This window comes from Mustelus asterias, chromosome 5 (genome assembly GCF_964213995.1).
Source record: "Mustelus asterias chromosome 5, sMusAst1.hap1.1, whole genome shotgun sequence".
Taxonomy (NCBI): domain Eukaryota; kingdom Metazoa; phylum Chordata; class Chondrichthyes; order Carcharhiniformes; family Triakidae; genus Mustelus; species Mustelus asterias.
This window is the reverse complement of record NC_135805.1, coordinates 137,542,269-137,561,571: the sequence shown is the minus strand read 5'-3', so window position 1 is coordinate 137,561,571 and position 19,303 is coordinate 137,542,269. Positions and strand designations below refer to the sequence as shown.

The following is a 19,303-nucleotide window of genomic DNA, read 5'->3' as shown; positions in this document are numbered from 1 at the left end:
CCCCCCCCCCCCCCCCCCCCCCCCACCCCCCCCCCCCCCCACCCCCCCCCACCCCCCCCACCCCCCCCACCCCCCCCACCCCCCCCCCCACCCCCCCCCCCCCCCCCCCCCCCCCCCCCCCCCCCCCCACCCATCCACCCCCCCCCCCCCCCCCCCCCCCCCCCACCCCCCCACCCCTCCCACACCCCCACCCCCCCACCCCCCACCCCCCCCCCCCACCCCACCCCCCACCACCCCCCCCCCACCCCCCCACCCCCCCACCCCCCCCACCCCCAACCCCCCACCCCCCCCACCCCCCCCCACCCCCCACCCCCCCCCACCCCCCCCCCCCACCCCCCCCCCCCCCCCCCCACCCCCCCCCCCACCCCCCCACCCCCCCCTCCACCCCCCACCCCCCCCCCCCCCCCCCCACCCCCCCCCCCCCCCACCCACCCCCCCCACCCCCCCCCCACCCCCCCCCCCCCTCCCCCCACCCACCCCCCCACCCATCCACCCCCCCCACCCACCCACCCCCCCCCCCCCCCACCCCCCCCCCCACCCACCCCCACCCCCCCCCACCCCCACCACCCCACCCCCCCACCCCCACCCATCCACCCCCCCCACCCCCACCCACCCCCACCCATCCACCCCCCCCACCCCCACCCATCCACCCCCCCCCCCCCACCCATCCACCCCCCCACCCCCACCCATCCACCCCCCCCACCCCCACCCATCCACCCCCCCCACCCCCACCCATCCACCCCCCCCACCCCCACCCATCCACCCCCCCCACCCCCACCCATCCACCCCCCCCACCCCCACCCATCCACCCCCCCCACCCCTCCACCCCCCCCACCCCCACCCCTCCACCCCCCCCACCCCCACCCCTCCACCCCCCCCACCCCCACCCCTCCATCCCCCCCACCCCTCCACCCCCCCCACCCCCACCCCTCCACCCCCCCCACCCCCACCCCTCCACCACCCCCACCCCCACCCCTCCATCCCCCCCACCCCCACCCCTCCATCCCCCCCACCCCCACCCCTCCATCCCCCCCACCCCACCCACCCCCACCCCTCCATCCCCCCCACCCCCACCCCTCCATCCCCCCCACCCCCACCCCTCCATCCCCCCCCACCCCCACCCCTCCATCCCCCCCACCCCCACCCCTCCATCCCCCCCACCCCCACCCCTCCATCCCCCCCACCCCCACCCCTCCATCCCCCCCACCCCCACCCCTCCATCCCCCCCACCCCCACCCCCACATCCCCCCCACCCCCACCCCCACATCCCCCCCACCCCCACATCCCCCCCCCCCCACCCCCACCCCCACATCCCCCCCACCCCCACCCCCACATCCCCCCCACCCCCACCCCCACATCCCCCCCACCCCCACCTCCCCCCCACCCCCACATCCCCCCCACCCCCACCTCCCCCCCACCCCCACCTCCCCCCACCCCCACCCCCACATCCCCCCCACCCCCACCCCCACATCCCCCCCACCCCCACCCCCACATCCCCCCCACCCCCACCCATCCATATCCCGCCCGCTCTGCTCACCTCAGCATCCCACGATCCGGTGGCAAAGCACTCGGGGACCTGGAGGCTGGAGCCGGACACCGGCCGCCAGCGGACGCGGCTGATCTTTTGCGAGACGTACCGACCCTCCATGACAGCGCGAGCCCGTCTCGGTTTAGCTTCCGGGTGAAGAGAGGCAACCTCCGGCTGAAGAGAGGCAGCTTCCGGATGAAGAGAGACCGCTTCCGGGGTCAGCGGCCGGCTCCAGCCCAGTTCTTGTTGTTGTTGAGTTTAAAGCCTCAGCGGTAAGTAATGTCGCTTCACAGCGTTAGAGCGGGTATGAGCGCACTGCCGGGGCGAAGCCACCGGGTGTCTGAGTCACAAAGAGCCGCTCCGGAGCACAACACTCCGGGCTGAGGCCGCAGTGCGGGGCTGAGGGAGTGCGGCACTGCCGCGGGTGCGTGCCCACCGGCTGCCCTCTCAGGTGGACAGCACAGGATGCCCCTGCCTTACTGAGGAAGAGCAGGGAGTTCTCCCCGGTGGGACAGTGACGAGACAGACATCCTACGGCGTTGTTCAATTAGGAGTCAGGGAGTTTGTTCATTGTCCAGGCCAAATCTATCTCTGAACCAACACCAACAATACACTTTTAAAAATAACAAAAAACAAAGTAGTATAGACTCTGCTCATGTTTTAATGCTGAATTGGAACATAACAATATGCATTTAAACACCAAGAATTTTATTTGTCTGAGTTTACATAGAAGTATTTGATTTGATTTATTATTGTGACATGTGTTAACATACACAGTGTCAAGTATTGTTTCTTGGAAAGAGTGCAGAATGTAGTGTTACAGTCATAGCTCGGGCGTAGAGAAAGATCAACTTAATGCAAGGTAGGTCCATTCAAAAGTCTGACAGCAGCAGGGAAGGAGCTGTTCCTGAGTCGTTTGGTACGTGACCTCAGACTCTTCTATCTTTTTCCTGATGGAAGAAGGTGGAAGAGAGAATGTCTGGGATGTGTGGGGTCCTTAATTATGCAGGCTGCTTTGCCGAGGCAGTGGGAAGTATAGACAGAGTCAATGGATAGAAGGCTGGTTTGCGTGATAGATTGGGCGCAGGAGGAGCCTTCGAGCCTTCTCCAACATTCATTATGATCATGGTTGAATGTCCAACTCAGTAGCCTAATCCTGCTTTCTCCCCATAACCTTTGATCCTATTCGCCTCAAGTGCTAAATCGAGCCACCTCTTGACGACATTCAACGTTTTGGCATCAACTACTTCCTGTGGTAATGAATTCCACCCAAAGAGTAGTGAGCCTGTGGAATTCATTATTCATTTATTCTGCTGTTTTCTGAACTGTTCTTTGAATGCAAGGAAAGAGATCTTGGCAGAACAAGGATTGTGATGTGCATTCCACTTCATCTGGAATTGCTGTTCCCATTAGCATATAGGTTAGTCAATGTTCTGGTTGGTTCTATGGCTTGGGCATCATTGCTTTTCCACTGTTCAGCTGTCATTTGCTAATGGATCTTGGATTATTCAATCCTCCTGCTGTATGCAGATTGGCTGATGGGCTTACTTTCAAAGCACAAGTGATTACACTTCAGAAGTATTTATGCGGCTTGTAACATGCTCAGTAACAAGACAGTGAAAGTTGCTATATAACCGTAATGTCGATCTGACTGTAATTGCTAGGGATTTCCCCATCCCTGATATTAAATTGACAGATGTGTGGTTTCCAGGTTTCTTCTAATAAACCAGTAATCAATCCAAAGACAATTTGGCTCTAGAACAGTTTCTTCCCTGCTGCCATCAGACTTTTGAATGAACCAACCTTATACTAAGTTGATCTTTCTCCACACCTAGCTATGACTGTCACAGTACATTCTGCACCCTCTCCTTTCCTTCCCCCATGTACTCTATGAACGGTATGCTTTGTTGTACCTGTTAATCTCAGATACTTTCAACCAGTTTACTTACTCCAAGGTTTTACCCCGGTGCCCTTATTTGCAAGGTGGACAAAGGACACACACAAGTAAAGGTTCAACAAGTTTATTAATAATAACACTATTAACCCTTAAATTACCCACATAAAACAAGAGGATACCCCAGATTCAAGTATACTACCCGTAAAGATGGTTTGGTTAAACTGCAGGCCCGATTCTCTGAGTCCCTCTGGTCTGTCGTCTCGATGGCAGCTTCTTCCTTCCTTCATCTGGTCAGTCTTCCGAATGGTCACAACTGCCTCCCTTGTCGAGTCTTCGCTCCTGTGTGCCTCTGAGTGTATCCCTTTATCCCCAGCCTGCTTGCCTTTTCAGAAACCTCTCTGGCTTCCGGCCAATGAGGTCCCAGGAGGGGGTTCCAATACCCAGTGGGTTTCTTGATGTCTGCCTGACAGGACACCAGGGTCCGCCCCCCAGGTATCCATCTCCATGTTGTTGAACTTGTTATCAGGTAAGGTTTCTACAGGATCGCTTGGTGACAGAAAGTCTGGCCCGATCTGGGCTTCTAACAATAGACCAAAGCATTTCAATGAGGTGCCATGATCTCCTGCGAAGTCTCAAGTAGAGTGTAACGAGCTTTGATGGGTGGTTGATGGGTCAGGCCCAGACACATTTGTGTATTGTACAATTGGCCTGCCTGAGGTTTGACTGTGTTTGATTTCAAAATGCCCAATTCTTTAATTTAGGATATCCAATTTTATCACCCTTAAAACTAGGCCCTGTTTATATCACCACATTCCCTCCTCTTGATCCAATGAGCGTCAGCGAACCGGATCACACAATTCTCACCAAACCATCTGAACAAGCAAGTACCCCGAATCTGGAGTTGACAGTATCATCCCTAACCCACAATAGTACTAACAAATTTAAATGAAGTAAAATAATTAAAAAAACAATAAGCAATCGGGTATATACAAAACAAAGCAATAAACAGTACAAAATGAAGTAAAATAATTTTAAAAACAACAAGAAACAATACGTCAATTGGGTATATACAAAACAAAGCAATGAACAGTACAAAATGACAAGTGACCAAGATGGGAGAATATCAAGGCTCTTGATTGTAGAGCCTCTCCCGAAATTCCTTAGGATGATAGGGAAGCCGGAGCAGTCTGATTGTTGTTGGAAGAAAACGTGGTTGGAAAACTTCCAAGTTGCTTCTGTAAATCAACTATATACTGGTAACACTGAGCGTAGTAGGTCAACTGGGCATCAACATAGTCATGCAGGCAACGAAGGTGATGAGCATGTGTACTGCTAATTCTTTCAAGCAAAAGTCTTGTGATCTCTGCCTGGCGATCAAATTCACTTTGTGTAATTCGCATTTCCTGTTCTGCTGCTGAACGGGCCTCTGAGACCTTTACCTTCTTCAGTCTTGCTTTTGCTGCATCTAAACCAAGTCTTTTATTCTGCAAGAGTTTACGTTCTTTAGATATTGTTCTGTAGTCCCCTTCCAGAAAGTTTCTAAGGGGTGCCAAAAGGTTGACCTCTGACGAGTGTACTTCCATCGGGCGTGGGGTGAACCACATATATCCGGGGTATCGTAGGCTGATCTTCTGGTCTTTGGTTGATGTGGTGTCTGTGGTTCGGTCTGAGACGAGGAGTCCCAGATAACAGGGAAGTATGTAGTTCATTCTGGGGGAGATCAAGGTAGCACCTGTTAATTCTTATTAATAGCTTTGTCTGTATAGTGTGCAAGAAACAATAGTTTTCACTGTATATCAATACATGTGACTATAATAAATCCAATCAAATCAAAAGATTTTTAATCTAAAGGGCTTTGGGAAATGATGATTACACATCTGCAAATTTCTGGCCCATTTGTTTTAATCACAATTTAGCACAAGTTAATTTATTTAATTCAAATATTAATTCAAATTTAATTTATCTATTTATTTTGCAGTTTATATACAATTCCAGTTCAATTCATTTACTCTACTTGATTTGCTGCGTGTATTTATGTTACTTGCTATTTAAATTTACAAATTGAAATTTAACTATATAGAAACTCCTTAGAAAAGAGATAATGGAAGCAAACCAGCCATAGATACTGTAACTGCATATCAAGTCATCTTCATTTGTACCCTCAGTACTGCCTATTCTATTAAGATAAGGTTTCTAATCTAAAGTTATAAGAAATAATTTCAGCAAAACCTGTGCCTGAATTTAACATGATTTTTTTTTCCCTTACAGTTTTCACTCTGAATAGCTGCAAGGTGATGATGCTGTCTGAGTGCGTTTCATCACCATCAGTTTCCAGTCTGCATCAATAGGATTTTCTCTCTGCAGTTGGGAGGCTGTATCTATCCCCACCATGTAACAGGATTTCTGAGTTTCTTTGTTTTTCCAACTGATTTCCAATAAGCTGGAGAGCAATTCAGTTTAAGTACGTTTAAACTATTGAAGCTGTAATTAGTTACTTAACATTATGAGAGAGAGATAATGATGAAACTCGTAAGACCAGAAGATATAAGAGTAGAATTAGGCAATTCAGCCCATCGAGTCTGCTCCGCCATTGAATCATGGCTGATAAGTTTCTCAGCCCCATTCTCCCATCCTATCCCCGTAATCTTTGATCCCCTTACCAATCAGGAATCTATCTCTGTCTTAAATACACTCAATGACCCGGCCTCCACAGCCTTCTGTGTTAATGAATTCCACAGATTCACCACCCTCTGGCTGAAGAAATTCCTCCTCATCTCAGCTCTAAAGGGTCGTCCCTTTACTCTGAGGCTGTGTTCTCAGATCCGAGTCTCTCCTACTAATGGAAATATCTTCCCCACGTCCACTCTATCCAGGCCTTTCAGTACTCTGTGAGTTTCAATGTTCAAAAGTTTCCCCCCTCATCCTTCTAAACTCCATCGAGTACAGACCCAGAGTCCTCAAACGCTTCTTATACATCAAGCTTTTCATTCCTGGGATCATTCTCGTGAACCTCCTCTGGACCCTCTCCAGGGCCAACACATCCATTGATACGGGGCACAGAATTGCTCGCGATACTCCAAATGTGGTCATAATTGTTTAATCTACAAAAATACCCAGGGTTAAAACGTTTTTGATGCAAATTTTCTCCTTTTGAACACTAACTTATGTATGTTGCTCTGTTCAACTGATTGGATAATGTGACAATAGAAACAATAGAGTTCCTAAGTGATTTAGGGGTCCATGTATATAGGGCACTAAAATGTAGTAGACAGGTACAAAAAATTAGTCAAAAGGCAACTAAAGGCCTAGAATGAGAAAACGTTTCCAACATTTTTACAAGCCCATATTAGACCACACCCGGAGTATTATTTATGTTTCTGGACAGTGGACTCTTGGAAGACCTTGGAAAGAGTGCAGTGTAGATTCACTGCCATGGACTGCATGATGCGACGGTGGTAAGCATTGCTGCCTCACACAGCCAGGGTCCCGGGTTCGTTTCCTGGCTTGGGTCGCTGTCTCTGCGGAATCTGCACATTCTCCCCGTGTCTGCATGGGTTTCCTCCGGGTGCTCCGGTTTCCTCCCAAAGTCCGAAAGACATGCTGGTTAGGTGGATTGGCCGTGCTAAATTCTCTTTCGGTGTTCCCGAACAGGCAGCCCGGTGAACTGTGTCGAACGCTCCTTCCGTGGTCAACAGGTCCTGCTGTTGGACTTGAACCTGGGGCTTCTGGACCAGCAGTAGGGGCACTACTGATGAGCACTTGAAATATCATAACATTCAATGATATGGGACAAGTGCAGGAAAATGGGATTAGAGCACCTCTCGTGTAGTTATTGCTGGTGCAGGCTCGATGGGCCGAAGGGCTTTTCTGCATTGTATGGCTCTATGAAAACTGCATCACGAGGCTTCCCACAAAGAATAGTGGCAATCTCTCCCCTATCACCTCCCACTCACCCCCCACCTGACCCCCAGGTTAAAAAGCAGTTGAAGCTTGAAGTCAATTGAAAATTTCAGAAGTGAGATTGATACGTTTTTTTGTTAGATTGAGGTGTTGAGAGCTACAGGGCAAGGCAGGAAAATGGAATTGAGATCAATTCTGGCCTAATTGAATAGCTTGACAGTCTTGAGGGGCTGAATGGCCTCCTCCTGCTCTATATTCCTAATTAAAGGTTCAGAGCAGTACAAATGCTTCATCTTTTTGTTGGGAGCACTGTTCATGTTCTAATTTATTTGTTGCAGCGGTGAACCTGCACAAAGTCCACGGTACAATGAGCAACAGAAGGAAGCGATCAGCCCCAGTGCGGGTCAACGAGGAAACAAAGAAAAAGCTGAGCTGGAACATGTGCGACGACTTGAAGGAGCCACATCCACCTGATGCACCGGATGGCAGCAATAATCCCTCAGCTGTGGGCGTGGGTTTCTCAGGGCACGGACAGGCTGACCCACTGCTGGACAGTAGTCTGAAACTGGCCGAGCCGTTGAATGTGTCTGCTGTAACTGAAGTTGAGGATGGGGAAAGTCCTCTTCCGTCAAGTACCATCACTCAGCTCTGTCTTGCTGTCTCCCCAGGCCGCTCGGGTGAAGAGTGGCGAGCACTGCTGGACGAATTCACCCTTGAGCTTCCATCAGGGCAGATATTTCCAGAGAAGCTGTGTTCTCTTAGTATCTGCTTAATGAAGACTGCTGCTGATGATCAACTGCAAGTTTCAGTCAGGAGGGAATATGATGATGTTGAGAGTGACGACCAGGAAGAATTTGTCAGCTCCGTGAGAACGTCACTCAGTTATAAGATGCTGGAGGACATAACGTGGCTTCAGAAGAAGAACATACTTGGTTTGTTCCAAAAGGACACCGAAGACTGTCAAACACTGAAGGTATTTAGCTATTCTAATAAAATCTTATCGTGACTATTGAGTCTTCCTGATTGGGTAAGTGTGCGTTTTCTTTTGCCTTTCCTATTGGTGATGCTCTAGTTTTGCTTCAGTAAGGGCTGAGGCAGGAAGCTCACAAAGTGGTGGGAAAGAAATCTTGGGCCCGATTCTCCCCCCAAAAATTCTTAGTGCTGAATTGGCGAGAAAAATGTTGTAATTCACGATTGTTTTTTCAGTGGGAGTTCAGACTCGAACCTCCCACACTCTGTGCAATGCAGAGGTCACAATTGGGAATATCATTAAAAGCTCGGGGGGGGCGGGGCCTATTCACGCCAGAGTCTTGACAGCTCCGGGCCTCTGCACATGTGCAGTGGCCCCGAACTGTCAGACTGCAGCTTGCTGGGCAGCTCGATCGCTGGCCAGCACACCCCCCCCCCCCCCCAACGGCCCTATCATGGCCCGACCTCAGCCCGCACAACATTCCCGGGCCAGTCCTGGAGCATCGCAATCTCCAGCCAATGGCCCGATCATGGCCCGTACAATCCCCCCCCACCCCTACCCAAGCCTGCCCCAATCGCCGGCCTCTCTCCAGCCCCAACCGATCCTATCTGCAGAGAGGCAGCAAGTGGGACCCCCCCCACCCCAGCTGATCGCCCCAGGCCCCACCCACAATAGGCCCTGCCCACTTGGCCCTGCCCACTTGGCACTGCCTGATGCCTGGTGGGCAGTGCCAAGGTGCCCTCTGGGCCTGGGCACTTTGCCCCTTGGGCCATGCCAGGGGCACAGGCTGGCACTGCCAAGGTGCCCATGACCAGGGGGGCACCATACCCTGCTGCCTGACCCCGGGGGGGCCCTGATTGTCCTCCTTCACTGAAATTTATATTGTATTGAGAACACCTTGTTTATTTTAGTTGTGACTTACAGACCTTTTTGTTTTGCTCTGTAGATCGGGATATATCTTCTTGAGTCTGGTTTGGGTAAACCAGAATTCCTGAGTGAAGGAAGCTGCAGGATCAGAAAGACAAATGCATTGATGCAGAAACTCATGGAATACGTTTATGACTTAACAGTTCCAGGTATAATTTTCAAAGTAAAACAGAATCAGGTTGGTGCGAGACCTGTTGCAGTCAGCTCATTTTATAATTCATTTCCCCATTTTCTCCCTTGCAATACTACTGGCTGCTGCATCTTTCTTCAGCTTACCTCGTCCTGGGGTCAATAATGCTGCCCTTGATACTAGAACTGATGTGCATCAGAAAGGAAGAACCTGCATTGCTCTAGCAGCTTCTTGTGACCTCTGGAAGTCAAAAAATGCCTCACATTCAATGACGTCCTTTTGAATCTGCTTAACAGTCTGCTACTACCCTACCTGTGGCACAGTGGTTAGCACTGCTGCTTCACAGCTTCAGGGACCCAGGTTCGATTCCTGCCTTGGGTCACTCTCTGTGTGGAGTCTGCATGTTCTCCCCATGTCAGCGTGGGTTTCCTACGGATGCTCCGGTTTTCTCCCACAGTCCGAAAGATGTGCATTGGCCATGCTAAATTCCCCCTCAGTGTACCCAAACAGGCACCGGAGTGTGGCGACTAGGGGATTTTCACAGTAACTTCATTACGGTGTTAATGTAAGCTTACTTGTGACACTGATAAATAAACTTTCAATCTTTTTTCCCTGTTCACTTCAGTCAACTGTAACATATCCTTATAATTACCTCCGTTTAGGTTTGAAGCATGAGTCTTTGACCTTCAAACTGAGCATGAAATTCTATAATTTTATTATTGCTGTCTCCACGAGGTTCCTTTATCATGGGTTATTTTCATAGAATCATAGAATCCCTACAGTGCAAAAAGAGGCCATTTGGCCCTATCCCCAAATGGGCCCTATCCTGTAACCCCAGTATTTACCCTGCTAATCCCCCTGACACTAAGGGGCAATTTAGCATGGCCAATCAACCTAACCCGCACATTTTTGGAGTGTGGGAAGAAACCGGAGCACCCGGAGGAAACCCACGCAGACACGGAGAGAACTTGCAGACTTCACACAGACTGTTACCCAAGGCCGGAATTGAACCTGGGTCTCTGGCGCTGTGAGGCAGCAGTGCTAACCACTTTACCGCCCGTGTAATTCTGTCCAATCGCTCATTACCAGGTCAAAAATAGTCTGCTCCCTGGTTGGCTGTAGAAAGTACTGCTCTAAGAAATTGTGCCAAATATACTCTATGAACTAATTTTCCACCTTTGCCAATCTGACTCTCCCAATATACATGAAGATTGAAGTCACCCATGATTATTGCAATACAAACAGAAAATGCTGCATAAACTCAGCAGGTCTAGCAGCAGTTCTGCAGAGAGAAACATAGTTAATGTTTTGAATCCATGTGGCTCTTCTATAGAACTGAAAAGGGATGGAGAAATCATTATATAATCAGAAAGGAGGGTGAGGTAGAATGGAAGATCAGGATAGGATAGAGCTAAAGAGAGATTGACAAATATGTCATGGACGTAAGACAGAGGGGCTGTTAATGATGCCATTAAGGACTGAAGAAGTGCTAATAGTGGCATAAAGGTAAGATAGCAGAATGTGTTCACAGGAAACAAAGTTCAGTGCTCAGTGGGGGCAAAGGCGGCACAGTGGTTCGCACTGCTGCCTCACTGTCTGTGCGGAGTCTGCACATTCTCCCCATGGCTGCGTGGGTTTCCTCCAGGTGCTCCGGTTTCCTCCCACAGTCCAAAGATGTGCTGGTTAGGTTGATTGACCATGCTAAATTGATCCTTGGTGTCAGGGGGGACTAGCAGGGTGAATATGTGGAGTTACGGGGATAGTGATGGTTTTGTGGTCAGTGCGGACTCGATGGGCCAAATGGCCTTCTCCTGCACTGTAGAGATTCTATGATTCTAAAGCTAAGCAATGAGAGTTAGGTGGCTGTGTGGGCGAGGGGTGGGGTTATGTTTGGGCGAGCCAAAGGAAATTTAAAAAAAGGTGAGGAGAGTTGAGATGGAGGGGAAAGTTCACAGTCTTGTTTTTTGTTTTTGTAACAAGGCAATCCAGGAACCCAAATCCAATGGGTTTTGTGATATTGGCTGGAATTTTAAGTAACACACTGAGCTTGCTGAGGCCTTTGTTTCTGCAGCCTGCAGATCTTCAAGGGAGAACCTGTTTTCTCCCCCGTGTCCAATTGCCCAGCCTGGAACCCAACACAGTATATATCAGCTTTGTTCCCCCCCTGCCTCAGAGCAATGAGTGGGTTTACCTAATTGTAAAGATAGATTTGCATATCTGTAATCATGGTTTTAATGTAGGAACAGTAAGAAGTTTAACAACACCAGGTTAAAGTCCAACAGGTTTATTTGGTAGCAAAAGCCACACAAAATGAACAAGCCACACTGGCTTTTGCTACCAAATAATCCTGTTGGACTTTAACCTGGTGTTGTTAAACTTCTTACTGTGTTTACCCCAGTCCAACACCGGCATCTCCACTTTAATGTAGGAAACCAGCCAGGGTGCTAATTTGCATCCAGAAAGGTTTCACAAACAGCAATGTGGTAATGTCCAATGCATTCCAGGCCCTAATCGCATGCTGTGTAATGATACTTCTGCCTCGTGTCACCATTGCTTCTTTTGCTGTCCTCTAAACCTCGATGCTCCTGCCAGCGGGAACAGTTTCTCCCTGTACTCCGTTGAGATCCCTCAGGATTTTCAACAGCCCTTCTCAACCTTGCTCAATCTATCCTCACAGCATCAGGTTAAAGTCCAACAGGTTTATTTGGAATCATGAGCTTTCAGGGAGCTGCTCCTCCATCAGGTGAGTGGAGAGGTAGTTAACCTACCTCTCCACTCACTTCTTACTGTGCCCACCCCAGTGCAATGCCGGCATCTCCACATTAATCTGTCTTCTTCACTGAAGTGTGTCATCCCTAGAATCAATCTCAGAAGCATTTTCTGCACTCTCTAAAACCTTCACATACTTGAAAAAAATGTGGTGGCCAAGACTGAACACAGTCCCAAGCCAAACCATTGTTTTCTAAAAGGTTCATGATAACTTCCTTGTTTTGTACTCCATACCTCTATTTATAAAGCCCAGGATTCTAGATCCCCTCTTAACCACTCTCTCAACCTGCTCTGCCACCTTCAACAATTTTTGCACATGCACCACCGGGTCTCTATTCACAAGGCCATCGCTAGTGCTATAAAATAATCTACCGGCATCTAGACACACCTCAAATTTGGCATGAAGGCAACTTTTACGGAAACGGAAAGAAACAATTCAAAAATAAAGGAGCCATAAGCTTACAAAGCTTTAGAATTGTCCCATTCGATCACATCTCCTCACTTTGACCTTCCTACCAAAATGTATCACTTCACACTTATCTCTGTTCATTCTCATCTGCCACATATTCACCCATTCCACCAGTTAGTCCAAGTCCTCTTGCTGTTATAAGGAGTCTCACAACACCAGATTAAAGTCCAGTAGGTTTATTTGGAATCATGAGCTTTCGGAGCGCTGCTCCTTCATCTCTTGCTGTTTACCAGTACCCTCGTTACTGTTTCAGGTTATTCATATCTTCAAACGTTTAAACGCTGTGTGTACACCAAAATCGAGGTCATTATTATCAATCAAGAAAAGCAGTGGTCTTAGTATCAACCCCAAGGGAGCCGCCGATGTATCCACCCTCCAGCCTGAAAGACAAATAATCACCACGACTTTCTTCTTCCTTTCACTCAGCCAGCTTCATATCCAGGCTGCCGCTGTCCTTTTTATTTCGTGGTTTTCAACTTAGCCTGTTGTTATGTGGCACTCGATAAAACATGAATGAATCTGCAAAGCCACGAATAATCCAAATTTAAGAAACAATATGAACTGTTATTCTCTGAAATGTTGAATACCATCTGGAGTTCACTAAAGGGTTTCACAACATAGGATCTAATTGGTATGTTTGTGCGCTGCTTTCTCCCTTTGCATTCTCAGCTGGTAATTCTCGCAACGTGAATATTTTCTGTAAATTTTATTTAGAAGTCTCAAATGTCACAGAAGAAGCTGATAAAGAGCGGGAAAGGGAGAATGTGGAAGAACTTTATGACTTTGTCCGACACGCACATCAGCAGGAAGTTCTGTGCATTGAGAAGGTTCAGCACCCTCTGCTTGTCCCGACTCTGAGACCGTATCAGTGCCAGGCTGTCAGCTGGATGCTTCAGAGAGAGGAGTATAGTGCTGGCCCTTCAACAAGCAGTAAGTTTGGACTGAAGACAAATTTCCTTCAGAGAGTGAACATTATTTAGCATTTCTATGGTAATTTTCATTGTTTTCCAAACTTGATGGTTTCAATTTTTTATTTTAAAATTAGAGTATAGAGGTGATCCTACTATCTTTTTAGGGGGCTGAGGTGCTTCCTACTTAGTTATAGATAACCTTGCAACCCAGTGCCATAACAGATTAAGCCCTACTGAATAGTCAAGCAGTGTTTTGTACTAGTAAGCAGTATGATTTTTTTAAACTTGGTTTCCCTCAGTACCATTTGGGGTCCCTTTCCTTCATCTGATCCCTATAGTGCCATTTGGAGGCCATTTGGCCCATCAAGCCCACCCTGTCCACAATCCCACCCAGGCCCTATTCCCATATACTTACCCTGCTAATCCCCCTGACACTAGGGTCAATTTAGCATGGCTGATCCACCTAACCCGCACATCTTTGGACTGTGGGAGGAAACCGGAGCACCCGGAGGAAACCCACGCAGACATGGGGAGAATGTGCAAACTCCACACTGACAGTGACCCGAGGCCGGAATTGAACCTGGGTCCCTGGCGCTGTGAGGCAGCAGTGCTAACCATTGTGCCACTGTGCCACCCCAATTCTATCAACATAATTTTCTATTTTCTCTTGTGTGCTTATCTAGCTGTCCCTCAAATGCTATTCATCTCAACTATTCCAACAGGTAGCAAGTTCCACTCTGTGAGTAGAGAAGTTTCTCCCAAATTCCTTATTGGATTGTCTTACATTCATGGACCATAATTCTGGACTCATTCCCCAAGTGGAAACAACATTTGTGTCTACCATACCACACCCGTTCAAAATTTTAAACACCTTTATCGTGTCACTTTGCAACTTTTCCTTCCCTATAGAAAGGAACCCAGCCTGTTTTGTCTTTCCTGATAGCAGGACTGCTGACCATTGTTACAGTGGAGAAAGTGGTTTAGTCCATTCACGTGAAATGAGGGTGATTGGCAGCTCTTACTAAGGGATATGATTTTTCTGGTTTTTACCAGATTTCTGTGTGTTTCTTTTTGTTTTTGCTGCTCCTTCTCATTTAATGACTTTCTAGTTCCCTCTTCCCCAGCTCCCCAGTTTTTATGAATAAAACAAGAATGAGAAATTTCTGAAATTTGGCAGATTTCTGAATTGATGTATCTGCAATCTGCCATTTTAAATATATATTCCAACCTTCAGGACTGGTATGGCCTTAAAACAAAATTCAACTCTGCAGTGTTAATGTAAGTCTATTTGTGAAACTAATAAATAAACAAACTTAAACTTAAAAAACACCTATGCCTACCAAATCGAACCCCTCAAAATCCATAAGTGTAAGACAATAGCATGTAAGGGAAAGCTAGATAAGCTTACAAGAGAAAATAGAAAATTATGTTGATAGGGTCAGATGAAGGAAAGTTATGCATCGATCCAGGCACTATAGTAGGAAGGTCAAAAGTGTGAAGTTTTAGTTGAAAGAATAAAAGTGAGAATAGCATTTACACTTGCTGCCCCCATAAGATGCAGCTGCAGGGCATTTAATCCATTTTTTGTATTTCTTCACCCTCATTCTTTGCCATTCGACTCCATCATAATGTTCAATGTAATGATGCGATTTGAAAAATTACAATTGTTTCCTTGCAGAAAATGCCCTCCACTTGTTATGGAAAGAAATCACCACAAAAGATGAGAAGAAATTATATTACAACCTCTACACTGGCTGGTGAGTATATGTTAATCTCCGGAGCATTATTTTGGTGCTGAAACCAGATTTGTCAGCCGAGGCGTGCTGGCCTTTGGGGTCAGTATTCATTGTTCTTTTATGATGGGTTTTATTACTGTAACAAAGAGATTAGTAAAAGACCCTGGTTAATGCCAGGGTCCCAAATAGTCCGTCCACATCTAAGGTCCAATCACCTTGTTCACCGACAGTAGACTTTAAATCGGACTTCACCGTATCTTGGTTCTTTACGCTCCTGATAATAGCTTTGCTGCTTCTTGCTTTCTGCCCATGTCTCATTTATTGTCCCTATCCAGAGACTTGAGTGCTTAATCTAGGCCAACCGTCCCCCACTGCAGTACTGAGGGGATGTTGCACTATCAGAGCTGCTGTCTTTCAGACCTCAACTATCCCCTAGAGTGTGTGTAAAATTTTGCATGGCGTTAATTTGGAGGTAAACATAGAGTTCTACTCATTGTCCCGGTCAATATTTATCCCTCAGCTGCCATCACCAGAACAGGTTATCTACTTCCAAAAGAGAAAATGCTGTAAAATCTCAGCAGGTCTGGCAGCATCTGTAAGAAGAGAAAAGAGCTGATGTTTTGACTCAAAACATACCCTTTAAAGGGTCATCTGGACTCGAAACATCAGCTCTTTTCTCTCCTTACAGATGCTGCCAGACCTGCTGAGATTTTACAGCATTTTCTCTTTTGGTTTCAGATTCCAGCATCCACAGCAATTTGCTTTTATCCAGATTATCTACTCATTGTCTCATGGCTGTTTGTAGGATCTGGCTGTGTGCAAAACAGCTGTTGTATTTCCTACCTTGCAGCAGCTCCAGGGACCTGAATTCAATTCCCGGCTCGGGTCACTGTCTGTGCGGAGTCTGCATGTTCTCCCCGTGTCTGCGTGGGTTTCCTCCGGGTGCTCCGGTTTCCTCCCATAGTCTGAAAGACGTGCTGGTTATGTGCATTGGCCATGCTAAATTCTTCCTCTGTACCTGAACAGGTGCTGGAGTGTGGCGACTAGGGGATTTTCACAGTAACTTCGTTGCGGTGTTAACGTAAGCCTAGTTGTGACGCTCATAAATAAACTTTCTTAAAAAAAAGAGTACTTCAGTTTGGATATCTGGAGGGACATGAAAGAAGGTATGGAAATGCAATAAAACAAATTGCTGTTGGGCAGTGTCTTTGTAGGGATTGATGCAGTTAATGTTTCAAGTTGGTGATCTTCCATCAGAACTGGAACAAAATAGAGCTGTAACAGGTAGGGAAAGTGAAGGTCTGTGATAGGGTGGATGGCAGGAGAGATTAAATAACGAATGGATGATGGTGCAACCAAAAGGGGGCAATGATAGAACATGTAAAGAAAAAAGATCGATCCACCGAGGTCTCTTTTACACTTAATTTTCTTTCTCCTTTTTATTTTGTTTTGTCTTCTTTCTTCTCTCTCTCGATGTGTCACTATCCTTAATCTTTCTATTTTTCCCTCTCTTTACACTCACGAGCTGCTCCCAGTGCGCTCTCCCCTCCCTGCTGACCTCTCTTCACCGCTGCTAATGCCCCTTTTCTCCTTATTTCATGTCTTTTTATTTTGTGTCTTCGGAATAATTGGGTAAGGACTGACTACAAAGTGGTACACAAGACAGGAATCTCTGCTCACGCTAAACAATGTGAGTGAGCCTCTTGTTGCATCTACAGCGCCTGACAAAATAGTCCTAGACTGCTTGCTGCTCCTGAAGTGCAGCCTGAAACTGATGATCATTATCCAAACTCCAGAGAGTTTCCAAACCAAACGACATTCATTCCAAGTTATCTCCAGTAGTGTTTTAAAGGAGCAACCTTCAGTTAAATTGAGCTGCCCCCTGCCCCATAGTAATTGAATAATCTGTTGTGCATTTCTTGATTTGATTTATTATTGTCACGTACTGGGATACATTGAAAAATATTGTTTATTGCGTTCTATACAGACCGTTCATAGAGTATGTAGGGGAGCAGGAATAGAGAGAGTGCAGAATGTAGTGTTACAGTCATAGCTCGGGTGTAGAGAAAGATCAACTTAATATAAGGTAGATCCATTCAAAAATCTAATGGCAGCAGGGAGGAAGCTGTTCTGGGGTCAGTTGATACATGATCTCAGACGTTTGTACCTTTTTCCTGATGGAAGAAGGTGGAAGAGAGTATGTCCGGGGTGCGTGGGGTCCTTGATTTTGCTGGCTGCTTTTTGGAGCCAGCAGGAAGTATAGACGGAATCAATGGATGGTTTGCGTGATGGATTGGGCTTCATTCATGACCCTTTGTTGTTTATTGCGGTCTTGGACAGAGCAAGAGCCATTCCAAGCTGTGATACATCCGGAATGGACGCATTTCCTTCGCCTCTAGTTTCTCAGGAGGCTTTGGTGGGCTTTCTTGACAATAATGTCGGTGTGGAGGGATCAGAACATGGTCTGTTGAATCAACAGCCTATCAATTATCTAATTTACCACAAGCAATGTTGTCTCAGATAGATCCTTTGATTTCTGTATGAATGTGGAATTTCTGTATTGCTTCACCCGTTAGCTCTCTGCTCTCAATCTGTTTTTAGCATAATCCGTGAGCGCCCTCTACAAAGTGCTGATTGGCCCGGGGGAATCCTTGCGGATGAGATGGGTTTGGGGAAAACTGTGGAAATGCTGGCACTCATTCTGACCCACACACGCCAAGAAATGAAGCAAGATGCTCTATCGCTCCCCGAGGTACAGCCCACTATTCGAGTGTATTGTTTATCTGGATGCTAGGGTTGCCAACCCTCTAGGATTTCCCTGGAGTCTTCAAAAATGAAAGATTAATCTTCTGGACAAACACAGGAGAATGATCATAGAGGCCATTAAAAACAATTGTATTTTTAAAACAATTTTTTTGGATGCTTTTTGATAATTAGTTATAAAAGTACTTAGATTAGGGTCAGAGGATGACTTTTGTCTGGGTGGAATATTTGGAGGTGGGATATATCTGGTTGGCAACCATACTGGTTATGCTTAAAAGGCAAATTCTGTGGAAACTGTGGTATCAGAGAAAATAGCATCCTAGCAATAACCTAAAAGGAACTTGACTGTGGAGAATAAGACTCTTAGCAGAGTGATGGAACAGATATAGAGATCTTAAATGGTAGACCTGTGGATAGAACAGACCAAGACAGATGACATTCCAGATTTTATACATACAGGAAATTGATGTAACATAGGGAAGTAATGTTGAATTTGTAAAAAACATTGATTCGGTCAGTCACTGTACTACATGTAGTTCTGGCACCCCATTAATGGAGGATATTAGAACCATTGAAAGAGGAAAGCAAAGATTGACTAGAATGATACCAGGTCGCAAGCTCGCGATTCAAGTTGTATCATGTATTTTCCTGCCTATTTCCTTGTTTCCTTGCGATGGGTGAGACCTGCATTATCCAATAATGTAGAGATGACGCAAAGATAGGTAGTGAAGAGGACACAAGGAGGCTACAAAGCAACATAGGTAGGTTCAGTAAATGGTCAAAGACCTGGCAAATGGAGTATAATTGTGGGCAAGTATGAAATTGCCCACTTTGGCAGGAAAAAATAAAAAAGAAGCATGTTACGGTTTAAGTTTATTTATTAGTGTCGCAAGTAGGCTTACATTGACACTGCAATGAAGTTATTGTGAAAGTCGCCACACTCCGGTGCCTGTTCAGGTACACCGGCCGCACTTGGAGTACTGTGTGCAGTTCTGGTCCCCACATTACAGGAAGGATGTGGAGGCTTTGGAGAGGGTGCAGAGGAGGTTTACCAGGATGTTGCCTGGTATGGAGGGGAGATCCTATGAGGAGAGGCTGAGGGATTTGGGATTGTTTTCGCTGGAAAGGCGGCGGCTAAGAGGGGATCTTATTGAAACATATAAGATGATTAGAGGTTTAGATAGGGTGGATAGTGATAGCCTTTTTCCTCTGATGGAGAAATCCAGCACGAGGGGGCATGGCTTTAAATTGAGGGGGGGTAGTTATAGAACCGATGTCAGGGGTAGGTTCTTTACCCAGAGGG

At 47.3% G+C, this 19,303-nt stretch overlaps 2 protein-coding genes across 6 annotated transcripts in view; one reads left to right on the top strand and one right to left on the bottom strand.

The window, feature by feature from the left end:
* The window catches only part of nup43 (nucleoporin 43), a 23,950-nt gene extending 21,949 nt beyond the window's left edge, over positions 1-2,001 (bottom strand). Inside the window, exon 1 of the mRNA XM_078213361.1 lies at positions 1,538-2,001. Within this exon, the coding sequence (XP_078069487.1) occupies positions 1,538-1,648 (111 nt within the window). The 5' untranslated portion in view covers positions 1,649-2,001. The remainder of the gene's footprint in view (positions 1-1,537) is intronic.
* The window catches only part of shprh (SNF2 histone linker PHD RING helicase), an 88,126-nt gene continuing 70,543 nt past the window's right edge, over positions 1,721-19,303 (top strand). For 2 of the 5 annotated variants that reach the window (XM_078213349.1, XM_078213351.1), the window contains exons 1-7: positions 1,721-1,800; positions 5,694-5,886; positions 7,664-8,298; positions 9,242-9,371; positions 13,305-13,520; positions 15,180-15,258; positions 17,839-17,989. In XM_078213349.1, coding sequence (XP_078069475.1) covers positions 7,693-8,298; positions 9,242-9,371; positions 13,305-13,520; positions 15,180-15,258; positions 17,839-17,989 — 1,182 coding nt within the window. In that variant the 5' untranslated portion in view covers positions 1,721-1,800; positions 5,694-5,886; positions 7,664-7,692. Of the gene's footprint in view, positions 1,801-5,693; positions 6,881-7,663; positions 8,299-9,241; positions 9,372-13,304; positions 13,521-15,179; positions 15,259-17,838; positions 17,990-19,303 lie in introns of those variants that run through there. The other 3 variants (XM_078213350.1, XM_078213352.1, XM_078213353.1) reach the window with 3 other exon arrangements.